This window comes from Acipenser ruthenus, chromosome 18, assembly GCF_902713425.1.
Source record: "Acipenser ruthenus chromosome 18, fAciRut3.2 maternal haplotype, whole genome shotgun sequence".
NCBI classification, from domain to species: domain Eukaryota; kingdom Metazoa; phylum Chordata; class Actinopteri; order Acipenseriformes; family Acipenseridae; genus Acipenser; species Acipenser ruthenus.
This window is the reverse complement of record NC_081206.1, coordinates 32,889,148-32,905,107: the sequence shown is the minus strand read 5'-3', so window position 1 is coordinate 32,905,107 and position 15,960 is coordinate 32,889,148. Positions and strand designations below refer to the sequence as shown.

Sequence of the window (15,960 nt, the reverse complement as noted above, 5' to 3'; positions counted from 1 at the left end):
TCTTGAAAAAAGACCCGGGGTTGTGAACACAAGTTACCTCACCAAATCTCAACACATTCTGGGCTGGCCAGTCAATTCAGAAAGATCTCCATTACCCCAAAACACTCTAGAACAGCTTTAATAATTCATTTAAAATATACAATAATAAAATAAGATCATTTGGTATCTTAAAGACAGCTGAAAGACAGCAGTCCCTACAGTTATTTAATGAACAGGTTTGTTGTATCAGTAATAGGTAATTCCGCTGTATTTGTCTGACTGCATTATCATTTTAAATAGAATGTTGTTTTAAATTGCACACCATGGAATGACCCTGCTGCTCAATGATACAGACATGAGCTCCCCATTTATAAACCTGGGTATGCTGGACTCAAGCTCGCTTTCCAAACCTCTTAAGATCAGCCTTTGGATTCTCGCTTCAGAAAGCTAGGAGGAGCACTTATAAAGGGGGGCTAGTACTACAAAAGCCTGTACAGCATGCCTGTAATAATAAAACCACAACACTCCTGTCAATTTCCACAAGATTTTTTTTTTTACTTGGTTATTAAAAGACACATTGTACTTTATTTGCTTCACTTCCATAAAACATTAAGTATGGAAACAGTCTGTAAAGAAAAAAAAAAAAGCAATTCAAAAAGGCTTTTTGTCGGAAGTTCCTGGAAAGGAATGTCACTGCAGCCTGCGGTAGCTTTTGCAAAGTTCGTGGTCTCGGATGTCTCCCCAGCCGCCGTTCTTCACGTGCGGAGAAACTGCAGCTACAGGCAGCCTCTTGGTTATGAGGATGGTCTCGGGGAACAGCTGGTTGCCGTTGCTCTGCAGGATGCTCATGATTTTGGTCTTCTGGGTTTGGGGCATGCAGGTTTCCTTGTGGTGCATCCCGCAGTCTCCAGCGTGGAAGATCCTCGGGGCTTCACTGACCATGACCTTCCAGAACCTCTGCAGGCAGGTGACGGTGACGTACTGCAGGGACCAGTCCCAGTTATAGTCATCGTAGCTGCAGAACGTGTCGGTGCACTGCATCAGCTTCTGGTAAGTCTCTCTGCTCAGCGCCATGCCCATGTTGTGCTCCGTCGACTTCCACGCTTTCACCTCCACTTTGTCAGCCTTGTTGGAGAAGCCGGCGTGGGTGTAAGTGCCCAGCGAGAAAACGTCGCAGTCGTGGCACTGCTCATTCTTGAGGCTCCACATCTTCTTGAGGAGGTGGTAGAAGTCTGGCGACAGGTAGTGGTCCTCTTCAATGAGCAAAACCAACCCGCTGTGGTCTTTCAAGGCTTTCACCCGTTCCCAGACGAAATGCAGCTTCCACCACCAGTGGTGTTTAGTCTGAGAGAACTTTGCTTCTCGGTAGTGGCCGAACGAATCTGGGAAGCCTGCATTGATGCAGCCCAGTTTTAAGGCATCTTTCTTGGGGATGTCTCTCGGGCAGTCTTTAGGGTCGTTTCCGGGAAACTCTTGAGGGTACAACTGAATGCTAAAAGGGAAGAATATTTGAAGGACTTGGCAAAAATCGACGGTGGCGACCACTTGATTAATCTCCGGGGACCAGTAGTCGTGGCTGAATATTAGCAGCACGTTTTCAATGCCCTTGGCTTTCCTAAGAGAGTCTACTAGCAGTCTCAGGTACTCGGGTCGGTTGTGGACTTGGACCACCACGACCAGGTCATCTTTCGGACGGCTCGTAATCTTCTCCGCATTCTTGATGGTCTGGTCAAAGTTCAGCTGGTAAACGATCCCCCGATAAACTAAGGTCATGTTGTCCACCTCGGGTTTCTGCACCTTGTCCGGTAACGTCTCGTTCCATGCTTTTCTGTTGACAGACGTGCTTTGTCCCCGGTTACCTCTCCCCGCCTCAGTGTCTCTGGTGAACACCTCACCTTTCCTTTGCCTCCCACTGCTCCAGAAGGCAAAGCCACAGGCTACAACTATCAGAGTTAATATAAAAACCTTACGCTTGTAAATTCGGAATCTCATGGCAGGCAGTGACCGAGCCAAGAAAACGTTAAAAAAAAAAGAGAAGAGAAAGAAAGGCAGAGGAGGACCCAAGCCCAGGGTGAGCTGTGCTCTACTCAGAGGAGGACCCAAGCCCAGGGTGAGCTGTGCTCTACTCAGAGGAGGAAGACACCGTTTACAACATGGGGTAAGAAATCAAACATAAAAGCGAGGGATCTTATCCTTGCTTTTTCTTCACTTTTGACTCTTGAAATCTGACAAACATTGATCCCCTCAGTAGGCTGTTGATGCAAAACATATCCAGCTGGCCATGGTCTGTTTCAAGTTTCAATTAGGCAGCAATTTACAGAGTCCAAGCTTGCAAAAATAACCCAGTCCCAGACGATTTCTGAAAAACAAAGCACATAGATACGAATCATTCTTCACACGTAAAGGTTTGGGCTGTGTCGTCCCACCCCCTCCCAGCAGTGTGGCAGAATGTGAATTGACATTCCATGCATTTATCAACATGCAGCCATACAAAGTGAAGCTAACAAGAAGCCATGTCAAGTGGAAAAGTACAAACTGGCTAACCTGTGTCTTCTACCGTTAGTCTTACCTCTGCCACAACTCCAGAATCTACTGTCTTATTGTAAGTGACTCTGCATGTAATGCACAGTTCACAGCATACCTTTGTAAAGCACTTTGTGATGGTGGTCCACGATGAAAGGCGCTATATAAAAATAAATAAAGAATAAAATAATCGAGTCATGGGTCCGAGCAGCTGCTAATGACAGACTCCGCTCAGCCAAGCAGGGAGTGTTTACCTTGACTGCAGAATCGAATGTAGTTCCTAATGCCCTTGTGTACGGCACTCAGAAGCACTCAGATTTCATACAGAGATTGCCCTGCCCTTCAGCACTGGACAGTGAAGGGCTGCTCGTCACATTGAGACTTTGTGTACCGTTTCTGACCAGCTTTAGAAGGATGGAGAGTGTTGGGTGTGTTTACAACAGCTTCTGAACATGAGTTTGGAACAAATAACAATGTAATAGAACCTGGACCAGTGTGGAGGTGAACTCAGCCAGGGGTTCATCAACATGTACAACAGGCATTGAAGACATGTGCAGACTCCTATACGGAAGCACCTGCCAACCGAGCAGCCACTACCAGTACACAAGGCAAGCGGATCACATCTCAGTACCCTCGAGTTGCGTAACGGGCAGCCACATTACACGAAGGTGTTTATTTTCTGTCCAAGCATGCACTTACAACAGAAACTACATTGTCATTCAAAACGTGTGCAATGTGTAAAACCGGGAGAGAAAAACACACACACACACACACACACACACACACACACACACACACACACACACCCACACACCCACACACCCCCACACACACACTCACACCCACACACACACACACACACACACACACACACACACACACACACACACACGCTACATATTTAGACATGTATTTAAAAAGACTAATTTGACAGTACCGGGCCAGCGTCTTCAGCAGCTACTGTATTCACTCGTAACAATGAACAAAGCGCATCAGTGAACCTCTTCCGTTTAAATGTTCTTTCTCCGGATATCAGCATAGTGCAATGCCTCGCTAGTAACGTGACACACATATCTATCTATCTATCTATCTATCTATCTATCTATCTCTCTATCTCTCTCTATCTATCTTTGCGCTCAACGCACAGCGGGACTTCGGTGACGCATCGGTTCTTGAATAAGGAGTCCGATGTTACGGAGCAGCGCTGCAAACGTGGTAAAGTAAAGCTGTTGTTTTTTTGTATCTTGCCATTTCCTCTAACCGACTGAAGGTTTCCGGTCTTGCAACAAGATAAAACACAGCAGAAATGTGGCAAAAAAAAAAATACAAAAATGACAAAACTGCAAAAGTGGCGCAACATTTCTAACCAATCCTCCTTTTCCAGTGTTAGACTGACGTGTCGTTCAACGTGCACTAAACCAAACACGGCTGTCATATCAGACTAAAAATAAACTCCAGTAAAAACCGAATTATTTCAATTACATATCCCCTATTTATCTTTGTTATAAAACACACATCTACAGGTATTAAGAACAAACAGCAATGTAACAAGAACTAAATAAAAACATCTGTGAAAAGCATAATTAACCATTTAATCTTCAAGAAAATTAAGTAAGTAAACTGACATGAAAACCCCCCCGCGTCGTGCATTAACATGCCTGCAGTACACAACACAGGCTGCAATGCAAGCGTGCACTGGAACTGAATCTCTAGCGATCCCACCGGATTAATAACAGTATCACAATGGTTCGCCGCACCCTCTCTCTCGTTTCATAATATCTTCACGTACCTTTACAGCCACCTCGTCTCCGCGGCTGCGATTCGAGCTTCGTTGTGATTAATAAAGCGATGCATTTACACATTCACTTTCCTCCATAACTGAACTGAACCCAGCCTGCCACCGCTCCCCCACCATGCACCGCGCCGCCGGGGGCTCCGGATAACCGGAGAGTCGAGAGAGCCCGTCTGTGACGTCACAGCACGGCTTCAGTACTGCACGGTGGGGTATGCAGACCTCCAAATTCACTGATTCGACAAGCAGTGCGCTGGGGAGACCGTGAAAAGGGATTTTGATCTTACATTTATGTATTTGTATTTTAAAAATAAATACAAATACCACGTCTAAATGAATTGATAATTAGTACATTTGAGAATATTAGAAGAAAAAACCACGTTAGGGAGGTGCACCACTTCCTCCTCTTTTAGGTGAACTCCGATGTTTCTGTGTGTCTATCAGCACTGTGCTGCTAACATGTGACTCCCACGGTGTGCAGAATGCTGCATTTGCCGCTAGAGCCACTGTCCATACCGTATGGAGACAGCACTCACACACTGTCACTGCTTGTGTTCCTTGCGTTCACATTGCAGGAGATTGTACAGGTGTTTCTGTATGTCCAGTACAGCAGCACAGACAGGGGCAGATTCACCCGCGGGCTGTACTACCGATTTATTATGAATGTTACACTCAATAATTCATGTGCAGCGTAAACAAGAATGAACCGCGGGTAGATCCCGCTGCAGCTCCACTATCAACACAGTTCATGGAACGCACACGTCTGCACAGTTCATGGAGCGCACACGTCTGCACACAGTTCATGGAACGCACACGTCTGCACACAGTTCATGGAGCGCACACGTCTGCACACAGTTCATGGAGCGCACACATCTGCACACAGTTCATGGAACGCACACGTCTGCACACAGTTCATGGAACGCACACATCTGCACACAGTTCATGGAACGCACACGTCTGCACACAGTTCATGGAACGCACACATCTGCACACAGTTCATGGAGCGCACACGTCTGCACAGTTCATGGAGCGCACACGTCTGCACACAGTTCATGGAACGCACACGTCTGCACACAGTTCATGGAGCGCACACGTCTGCACACAGTTCATGGAACGCACACATCTGCACACAGTTCATGGAGCGCACACATCTGCACACAGTTCATGGAACGCACACGTCTGCACACAGTTCATGGAGCGCACACGTCTGCACACAGTTCATGGAGCGCACACATCTGCACACAGTTCATGGAGCGCACACATCTGCACACAGTTCATGGAACGCACACGTCTGCACACAGTTCATGGAGCGCACACGTCTGCACACAGTTCATGGAACGCACACGTCTGCACACAGTTCATGGAACGCACACGTCTGCACACAGTTCATGGAACGCACACGTCTGCACACAGTTCATGGAACACACACGTCTGCACACAGTTCATGGAACGCATACGTCTGCACACAGTTCCAAGCTGCAAGATTTCTAAAGCGGTTTCTAAACCAGGGTTATGATGCATTTTAACACTTGTGTTTTTAAAGGGGTAGAATTACTGGTACATAATTCAGTGCAACTGAAACCGTTGCACAGATGTGGCTCCAATTATTAAACTCCTTCTGTATACAGACATTGAAAAAAAAAATGAGTCATTTGGTTGTCCATACAAAACCCAGGGTCCGATCACCCAGCTAGAGTTTAGAGGTCTGAAATTGCTATTGGCATTCAAATGTGTTACAAAATAAAAGAGCCATTTTTCTTAAAAGCAATGCTAAAATAGAAAGTGATTTTAGTTAAAGTAATTAATAAAAACAGAAACCCAGTACATTTTATTACATTTATTAAATAATTGAATTCACTGCCAGGACTACACGTTGAAGACTGGCTAGTGGAGGTGAAGTGCGTTTGGTTACAGACACACGTGGTAATGTATTTCAGTTGTCATGTATTTCAGTTGTCATGCAAATTATCAGGTGCACTGAAAACCCAAAACATTACTAACAAAACTGGAAACATTAGTTTTTTCAGGTTTTATATTTCTGCCATACTGTTTTTGTTGTAGTGAGGTAACAGGGTTTTCAATACAAGACCTTGAGCAAACAGTAGTTCACATAACAGTGAATATACATACACACTATATTATTAAAAGAACTAAGTACACTAACAAACGCAAGCCAGTAGCCCTCATCCTCAATGTGGTTCAGTTCCCAAGCCACACACACTTACATTGAGGGGCGTTCCGACCCTGAAATCAGCAAGCTGTATTCCTGCTGCTAGTGAATCCACACTCAACAGAATTAACATGTGTTCTTAATATCAAGTGCAACTGACAAAATATGAAGTGCTGGATATCAAACATGCTTCATACCCAGATTACAGCTGCCAATAACAAGAACGCACATTTATGAGACCAGCATGCTAACTGCTGTCCATATCAGACACATAACCACTGGACATCAGCACAGTAACGTTTGTAAAGATCAAAAACTGAAATACTGCCTTACATTAAAATGTATCTGGACCAAGTCAGATCATGAATCACAGCACACTCAGTTAAGTTTTTCATGAGGCGTGCGCTGCAGCAATTATTAAACAGCTGAAATAGTTAAATGGTTGATATTGAAGTAGCCATAGCTGAAATGGTCTGATTTGATAGCACCGGAGGGGATCAGTCTCACAAGATGATTGTTGATGCGATTCCTGATACAGCGGCTTGTGGATTCAATGCAAGGCGGGTTGCTGTAAGCCACGGGGCTCAGGTTTACACAGCTTATGACCAGTGTGAGGAGGTCAGTACTAGTGCAAGAGCACCACCTAGGCAGTCTGAGGTGGTACTTCAGTTTATTAAGCACCCTTTCTAACTTGCTCATGCTGCAGTTAATGGGAATGTGGTGCTGCTCCAAATTACAGAACTCTAAAGAGCTTCATTTACACAGCTTGACTGGTTTGTGCTGCAATTACCCCGGGCCTCAAAAACAATTCACAAAACCAAAAATACCCCAACATTCAATAATACCATTTCCCTTTCCAATTAAAAATACTATCAAGAGTTCAAATGAACTTCAGTGCAATACACCCCACCAAGTTAAGAGCACAGGGATGGAACATTTACTGAGATCATTTCAGTGAACGTCTAATGCTGCATGATCCTTGCAGTTGAATGATGTAAACATACTGTATAATACTGTGTCTCCTAGCTACACTGCCTGTACTATGCTGTCCTGTTGCTTGCTGCTAATTTATGTACCACTGCCAGACTCACCCTCTGCATATTCAATTTAAAACAACACAGATCTTCAATAAGTAAGGCTGGCTTGGTTAACACTAGTAACAATGGCTTAATATATCCCAGTATTATTAACCCAAACAGTCCTGCAGTCAAATAGAATCAGCAACAGCCTGCGTTACAAATGCATACATTCATTTATTTATTTATTTATTTATATCATTTTTTTTAAAACCAACCAAACTGACCAGTCAATACATTACATCCTATACCAGATTGTTGTTTTAGCTACCAATGCTCCTCAGCATGTTCAGTGTGCAAGCTTGCATGCTGCCCCCCCCCCCCTGCCCCCCCAAGGTAAACCCACTCTTGTAAATGATACTGTAATAGCAGATCGTCCAATTCCTGGCAGACAGATCTACAGAACACAAGCCTAGGCTCACGTCTATCCACTACAGAATACAAACCAGAAAAAAATACTTTCACAAGAAGCCAGCATTCAGATTTCCCTCCCCAGCTGTCTCCTGGTCATCACAACACAGTTATTTCCATCCCTTCTGCCCTGGGTCTGTGTGGCTGCAGTGGCACTCGTCTGAAGTGCATCAGCAATGCATTCTGTTCCTCCGATCACCTGCCTCGCTGCAAGCATTTGTCAAGGAATTCAGAGTAGCAAGTCAGGGAGCAGAAATAGCAGAGGACGGGGGCCTCTGTGCCTCCCATGTTGTCCACCAAGACCACGGTGTGGGACACGTGGTGCAGGTTCATGCTGACGGTGGTCTGGATGTAGAAGTTCAGACACGCCTTTTCACAACTGCAGGTTTTGGAAACTTCCAGGTCTTGGCACAAGTGCGCAGGAATGAGCTGAGGGCCGTATGGTATTCTGTTAGAAAGTGAAAAGAGGATACCATTGGAAACACAGTCACTAAGATAGACAGATAGGTAGATAGGTATCACGTTACAGTGGCTTGAAACCTGGTTTCAGGAGACCGGGATACCTAGTTTGAGGCAACTTGGCTCGATCAAACCCCAAGTCTCCCCTGGTATGCCGTGCAGTGGCCCGAAATCTGGTCTCCTGAAACCAAGTTGCAAGTGGCATTGTGTTCCCTTTGCTTAAGATCCAAGTTCAATTTAAGAAAGGCCCAAACATACACAGTTAAAGAGGGGCCGTTAGGAGCCCACCTCCTTCCCTTAGCAATCCTTTTTTACGTTCTAGTTAGGAAAGCTGAAATAACCCAAGCAATACCAACCTGTAGTTGACTGCTGCCCGTGAAGCCATCTCCAGCAAGGTCAAGGGGAATTTTAACTGAATAGTGTGATCCAGGGGATTGGGGTGCTTGAAAGGGTTCCCAAAAAGGTCCAGGTTCTCCAGCGACAGCCTGCGGAAGTCGGCGGGCAGGTACGGCAGCTGGTTGCGGGCTGCGGAGAGGAAGCGCAGTTTACTGAGCTGCCCGATCTTGAACGGGAGACAGAGCATCTCATTGTCATCCAGCTTCAGATGCACGAGCTCTCGGAGCTGGCAGAACTGAATGGGAAGGGCTCGGAGTTTGTTCTGGCCCAGGTCCAGGTACTGCAGGGAGTGCTGCAGAGTGGACTGGCACAGGGCGGTGCTGAAGGCCTCCAGGTGGTTGTTGTGCAGAACGAGCTCGGCGAGGCAGCACAGGTCCCCGATGGTGGCTGGCAGCTTCTTGATGTGGTTGTTGCTCAGGTCCAGCTTCCTCAGTTTCTTCAGGGTCAGCATGCGCATGTCCACACGAGACAGCCTGCAGTAGGACACCTGCAGCTGCTCCAGGGAGTAGGGGAAGCAGGACGTGAGCGGGTAGTCCTTCTTGGAGGTGATGCTCATCTTGCTCTTGGGTTTCTCCACATCGCGGGTCCGGGCGGGAGCCAGAGCAGTCAAGGGTAACGCGTCGACTTCACTCCCTCTGTGAGCCAGCCTGGCAGCGGACAGGAAGTTCTTCAAGTTGTTGGCATCTGCCTATAAAGAGAGAGAGACAGAGAGAGAGCGAGAGCGAGAGAAAGAGAGAGAGAGAGACAGAGAGAAAGAGAGCGAGAGAAAGAGAGAGCATGAGACAGAGAGCGAGAGAAAGAGAGAGCATGAGACAGAGAGCGAGAGAAAGAGAGAGCGAGACAGCAGAGAGAGAGAGAGAGGGAGCGAGAGCAAGAGAGAGCAGAGAGAGCAGAGAGAGAGTCAGTTTCAACCTAACTTATTCACATACTTATCTCCTAGCCAGGCAGACAGCATTTGCCATACCTGTGTTGTTTGGCCTGTGGCTGCAGAACAGCATATTCTTTTGACAAGAACAGGAAGTACAAAATTATTAGGAATAAGAAAGGAGACTGCAACACAAGGCACCTTCCTAAAACTACCTGGTACTGCAGAGGGCCAAAAGGTATTGTGTAAAGAAAATGGTTTTCATCCTGCAAGCCATATCATTTTATCAAACATATTGCTGTGTCTGGGAACATCTTAGTCACAGATTGTTTCCTATCAAAACAAGACTGCACACTTGTCTTCGTTGAGTGGAAATGTTTACTGCCACCCATGTAACACATTTTATTATCTGAATGGATCCGTTGTTGTTTAGTAGAAGGAATGAATTTCCAACCTAACCCACACTAAACAAACGGGAGGCTATAGAACTATTTGGTTGGAAAACTGGGAACAGGTTAAAGTAATCCAAGACCAAGGAGAATCTAAAAATCAGCACTGACCTTATTAGTGAACTAGCCATCAGGAAAAATCGACATTGCTCATTGCAGGCTGTGTAATGCTGTTTCCTTTGAGGGTCAGGCGAAAATTCTGTATGACTCTGAAGCCAGCTGAAATGCTTGAATGAGTGTGTGTGTACGTGTGTGATGTGTGTGTACGTGTGTGATGTGTGTGTGGGTGTGTTCAGACTGCAGAGGAATAACAACAGGCTGTAATGAAGGGGGAAGGGCACAAGGTCATTGCTTCAATCTCATGGCAGACCCATTCTTTCACAGCTCTTAAATCACACCCCAGACCAATCAAATCAGACCCCTGATGTCTTTTGTTCTTCTAGAGAAAGTTCATTCAAAGCACAAAACTGCACTTTCACCCTTTATCCATGTGATGAGGCTAAAACAGGGGGTTATGATAAACACAACATGTGTGAAATCACAGAAAGGGGCCTCAGGATTCAATGTGGTAATACTAGACATTTTCACTTCTGAAAATACACCCTGCCATAGTTCCACAGGAAATATTTCATTTTCAGCCAGCACTCCTAGTCAAAACTCCCCTCAGTGAACAAGACGTGCTTTCATCAGCGTTATGAGGCATGAGTGAGCAGGCTCTGAAATACCAGGAAGGATTTCTCACTTTCCATCCGGGAGAATTCTCCTTTTCAATCTCAGTGAAACTGGCCTGCAGGGCTGAAGATCTGCAAGCAAGGAATGCACAACACCAAAATCCAAATGCTGTGCCAAAAAGTACGAAAAGAAATCAAATAAAGCAGTGCAATGCTGAAGATGAAAACGAGCCCTTTCCCAGTACAAGCCCTGCGGACCCAGAGTCAGCCCTTTCTGTAGTGTAACGACACACAGGGTAAAACGGAGCTGCTGAGAAACGCGATTGTGTTCCTGGAATCTGGAGGAAAGGTCACGCCAGTCCTACAGCAGTCCCCACACATCAGCAGCATGCTCTCTATGTCTGCAGACTAACAAAGGCTGTGCTACACATTCAGCATCACCGCTATAGAAATAGATACTGCATAAAAAAAAACACAAGAAACAGCAGCCCCTCACAGGTCTAGATACCAAAAGACAAACAAAATACACGATTAATTCATTTTAAAAAGCAACATCCTGATCACAGATAAAAGCGATACAGAATCCAGCTCAGGAGTTTTAATGGTCAGTTCGCCCCTCATGAACATCTTTTTGTATAATTTTGGACAGCAAAAGAGCCAAAAATGAACAATTGTGTCAGACTAGAAGAATGTAACTTCATAATCATAATACACTTTAAATCTCCCAACCAACTGTGAATTCAATCTGCAGTATCACACATCAAGTTCAGTATTACACTACTGTGAATTCAATCTGCAGTATCACACATCAAGTTCAATACTACACTACTGTGAATTCAATCTGCAGTATCACACATCAAGTTCAATATTACACTACTGTGAATTCAATCTGCAGTATCACACATCAAGTTCAATATTACACTACTGTGAATTCAATCTGCAGTATCACACATCAAGTTCAATACTACACTACTGTGAATTCAATCTGCAGTATCACACATCAAGTTCAATACTACACTACTGTGAATTCAATCTGCAGTATCACACATCATGTTCAATATTACACTATAACTAGTGCATCGGGGCACTACTGTGCATGTTTCTACAGCCCTTAGTGCACTCAAAATAAAACCTTTCAGACTGTTTTTTGACATTACAATCTAATTCAGGAACTAAACAACCTTCTGAAAAGTATAAAACTATTAAAGAATCTCTTTATATTGAGCACACCTTACTGAGACAGACGTCTATTGCTGGTCCCTTCAGTCTCACTGCTATTAAAGAATCTCTTTATATTGAGCACACCTTACTGAGACAGACGTCTACCGCTGGTCCCTTCAGTCTCACTGCTATTAAAGAATCTCTTTATATTGAGCACACCTTACTGAGACAGACGTCTACCGCTGGTCCCTTCAGTCTCACTGCTATTAAAGAATCTCTTTATATTGAGCACACCTTACTGAGACAGACGTCTACCGCTGGTCCCTTCAGTCTCACTGCTATTAAAGAATCTCTTTATATTGAGCACACCTTACTGAGTCAGACGTCTACCGCTGGTCCCTTCAGTCTCACTGCTATTAAAGAATCTCTTTATATTGAGCACACCTTACTGAGACAGACGTCTACCGCTGGTTCCTTCAGTCTCACTGCTATTAAAGAATCTCTTTATATTGAGCACACCTTACTGAGACAGACGTCTATTGCTGGTCCCTTCAGTCTCACTGCTATTAAAGAATCTCTTTATATTGAGCACACCTTACTGAGACAGACGTCTATTGCTGGTCCCTTCAGTCTCACTGCTATTAAAGAATCTCTTTATATTGAGCACACCTTACTCAGACAGACGTCTACCGCTGGTTCCTTCAGTCTTACTGTGGCCTTCCCCTCTTCCACGAATCTGGTGAAAAACTGTTCTATGTTCTCCTTCAACTGTATTGGGAGGAAAGGAGAAGTCATTGGCACATCTCGACCATACAGCTGCCATTTCCAAGGCAACCCAGTTTCAGCAGAAACAAATATGCTGGCAGGAGCCGCCTTGATTATGAGCACCACTCCCCCAAACAGTTAAGTGTTCACTCCCAACTCTGATACATGAACATGCTGAGAATACTGTCACCACAAAGCATTACTATAATACAGCAAGAACCCTGGATCCTATCGCACTACCACCCTTTAACACCTGGAACCAAAGAGATACACTTTAAAACAGAACAGGGAACAGCCCTGAGCATAGTGTGTTTCTATTGTTTTCGTTTTTCTCCAACAGTAAACAATTAGTTGTTTTGCAGGGAGTGTCGCTATGGTGTAAGTTCTCCACAGTACAGTAACAAGCGATTGTTTTGCAGGGAGTGTCGCTATGGTGTAGCGCTCTCCACAGTACAGTAACATGGTACGTTTGTACATTATTTACCCAGTCCTGGCATATCAAACATTTTACCGTCGCCCATTGCAACTTGCGCCCTTCATTAACCAGCGCAATGCTTTCTCCAAAACGAAACGAGCGCACAGTGATGATACACAGGTGCTGCGTTATGATACTGAATCAGCCAAGCCTTGAAGGTCTTAACACAAGCGCACCAAAAGCAACTGACCTTGTACTTGCACCCTGCTTTGTCCTTTAAGGTGCAGATCATGAGATATATGTTCTGTATCTTCGACGTTTTGTCCAAATGTCTCCCGATGGACAGCACTGCTCTCGCTGCCTTGCCTCGATTTCTCATTCCAAAGGTCGGCAGCATCCGATTGATAACTTCCACCTCACACTGAAGCTTCATCGTCAGTCTCGGTTCAAATAAAACGAGGCGAGAGTAAGTATAGGGGGCATTATATACATGGGAAAAACAACACTGAAAACACGCTGAGGGCGTTCCTCCAGCGCGTCACAGACACTGGGGCTTTGAAACAAAGCGAGTATTAACATAGTCCATTAGCTCTGGAGGAAGCTGAAAGCCACTAGAAAAAACAAACAAACAAACAAACAACCCAAAAAAATAAAATAAATTATAACCAAAAGATGTACTGATGCAACTCTAGCATGACCACGCCTCCATCACGCCCACTGGTCAATCGCTTCACAAACCGCTGTAGAATCGGGTCGGCATTTCCTCCTGCTGGACACACTCGCCCGTCTCCGTGTTGTCCTAAACTCAACCAGATCTCGCAGAGGTTTTAATGGATAAATATAACCACGGACTCCTCGAAACCACATCGCCGATGTTGCTGCAGTGGCACCGTTCATCTTTGTTTTCCTAAATCACAGTGACGCAGCGTGGGTTTGGTGACTATTCATCCATTTCGCGTTAAACTGACGAGTCACGCACAGAAACCTTGCGCTTTGATGCTTTGAGATCAGATCTTCAAGCAATCTGAAGGGTTTTAGCAGCGAAAACGTGTACATTGTGGGCAGGATTTCTGTAGCCACACAGCACACTATCGTACCATTTGTGTCGATATATATATATATAATCTCAAATTGACTGTTTGCAATTGATTCAAGGTTAAACAAAATGCAGTATATTAATTTTTCAGACACCATAAAATGCAACATATTTAACTTTATGAGACGATAATGTGTAAATAGATCCGAGGAAGGAGAACAGCTTTACTTTGTAATGTCAGCTTTACCCAGAGGGCTGCATAAACTATTTATGCCTCCAATGAAAGCAATTATACCCACATGCGTATTTACAGATGTTTCAAACAAATACAACTAACTGTTTATATATTAACCTGTCTGTTGTGGCTATGCAAAAAATAAGCGCTTATAATAATCCTAAAACCACAAAAGCTGTTTCGACAAAACACGCATCCTTTAGATCCGAGTATTTGTAACACACTGAATACGGCATGTCTTCATCGTTATAACACGGAGTACATCGCAGACAGCTCACAGTGTATGTTCACATGTAACTCTTCTGTGCAATTTGATTGTGATCAGCTCGTATAAACACACAGAGTGCATCGCACACAGCTCACAGTGTATGTTCACATGTAACTCTGTGCAATTTGATTGTGATCAGCTCGTATAAACACACAGAGTGCATCGCACACAGCTCACAGTGTATGTTCACATGTAACTCTTCTGTGCAATTTGATTGTGATCAGCTCGTATAAACACACAGAGTGCATCGCACACAGCTCACAGTGTATGTTCACATGACAGCTCACAGTGTATGTTCACATGTAACTCTTCTGTGCAATTTGATTGTGATCAGCTCGTATAAACACACAGAGTGCATCGCACACAGCTCACAGTGTATGTTCACATGTAACTCTTCTGTGCAATTTGATTGTGATCAGCTCGTATAAACACACAGAGTGCATCGCACACAGCTCACAGTGTATGTTCACATGTAACTCTTCTGTGCAATTTGATTGTGATCAGCCCGTATATTATAAACACACACACACAGCGCTGGGAAGACGAGTACGTGTCTCCAGAATAACACACGCCATTCGCAGCTTCGATCAAGCCTTTACACTCACCGAAACCCTCAACGTGCGCGCTGCTTCCACCACAACACGGGATACAGGAAGCTTTGAAAACAGTTTATTACACGGAGCGAAACATCCTCGATTCAAAACACCAACACCCGCGTAAAAACCAGGCTATTGCCATTGAAACAATAAACCGCTCTGTGATTGGCTACAACTCCGCTCGAAGCCACCACCGTGAATATAGTAATCTGATTGGTGAAAAGTTATAGAACTGAAGTGATGTAGCAAGGTTAGTTATTTAAAACAGATCTGTTTGCCTCGATTATTCATGTATGTATGCATTGATTTATATATGTCTGTATGTATTTATTTAATATATGTATAGAAGATATATACAAAATAAATAAATGATCCCAAACACTTGAAAACCAAGTGCAATATCATCTTTTGAAACGCAGGGGGAAATCTGAAAAAAGAGAGGCGCGCCATCTAGAGGTTTGTTGAATGACGCACTGAGGAGCACGGTTCACTGCACTGGCACCTCACTTGGTTTTACTACAGTGAGTTAAGAAGCGAGTCCTGTTTTTGCAGAAGCGTTCCTATCCTGATTTTGGTTACGTTTATTACAGTTGTTTTTTTTTTATTTGATCAAAGCGGACCGCGCGTTAATTACAGTCTATTGAATACCACACGGCAGTGGTGGAGCAGATCGACAGAACTGTTCACAGCTGA

General features: G+C 44.5%; 2 protein-coding genes across 5 annotated transcripts; both read right to left on the bottom strand.

Annotated features, from left to right (window-relative positions):
• Nucleotides 1-102: 102 nt before the first annotated feature.
• Nucleotides 103-4,502, bottom strand: LOC117416573 (alpha-1,6-mannosyl-glycoprotein 2-beta-N-acetylglucosaminyltransferase-like). Of its 3 annotated transcripts, none has more exons than XM_058992064.1 (2): nt 4,292-4,502; nt 103-2,338 (listed from the first exon to the last, which is right to left on the bottom strand). In XM_058992064.1, exon 2 carries the CDS (start codon nt 1,969-1,971, stop codon nt 670-672), a length of 1,302 nt encoding a protein of 433 aa, XP_058848047.1. In that variant the 5' UTR covers nt 1,972-2,338; nt 4,292-4,502; the 3' UTR covers nt 103-669. The 3 variants fall into 3 exon arrangements, with proteins under 3 accessions (XP_058848047.1, XP_058848048.1, XP_058848049.1); XM_058992065.1 differs by lacking the exon at nt 4,292-4,502 and adding an exon at nt 3,440-3,791; XM_058992066.1 differs by lacking the exon at nt 4,292-4,502 and adding an exon at nt 2,621-2,640.
• A 1,614-nt stretch (nt 4,503-6,116) lies between these two features.
• On the bottom strand, nt 6,117-15,429 carry LOC117425157 (leucine-rich repeat protein 1-like). Of its 2 annotated transcripts, XM_034041877.3 has the most exons (5): nt 15,277-15,429; nt 13,383-13,572; nt 12,622-12,720; nt 8,767-9,494; nt 6,117-8,399 (listed from the first exon to the last, which is right to left on the bottom strand). In XM_034041877.3, the coding sequence occupies exons 2-5, from the start codon at nt 13,563-13,565 to the stop codon at nt 8,147-8,149; spliced, it is 1,263 nt and encodes a 420-aa protein (XP_033897768.1). In that variant the 5' UTR covers nt 13,566-13,572; nt 15,277-15,429; the 3' UTR covers nt 6,117-8,146. The 2 variants fall into 2 exon arrangements, with proteins under 2 accessions (XP_033897768.1, XP_034761265.1); XM_034905374.2 differs by lacking the exon at nt 12,622-12,720.
• Between the last annotated feature and the right edge of the window lie 531 nt (nt 15,430-15,960).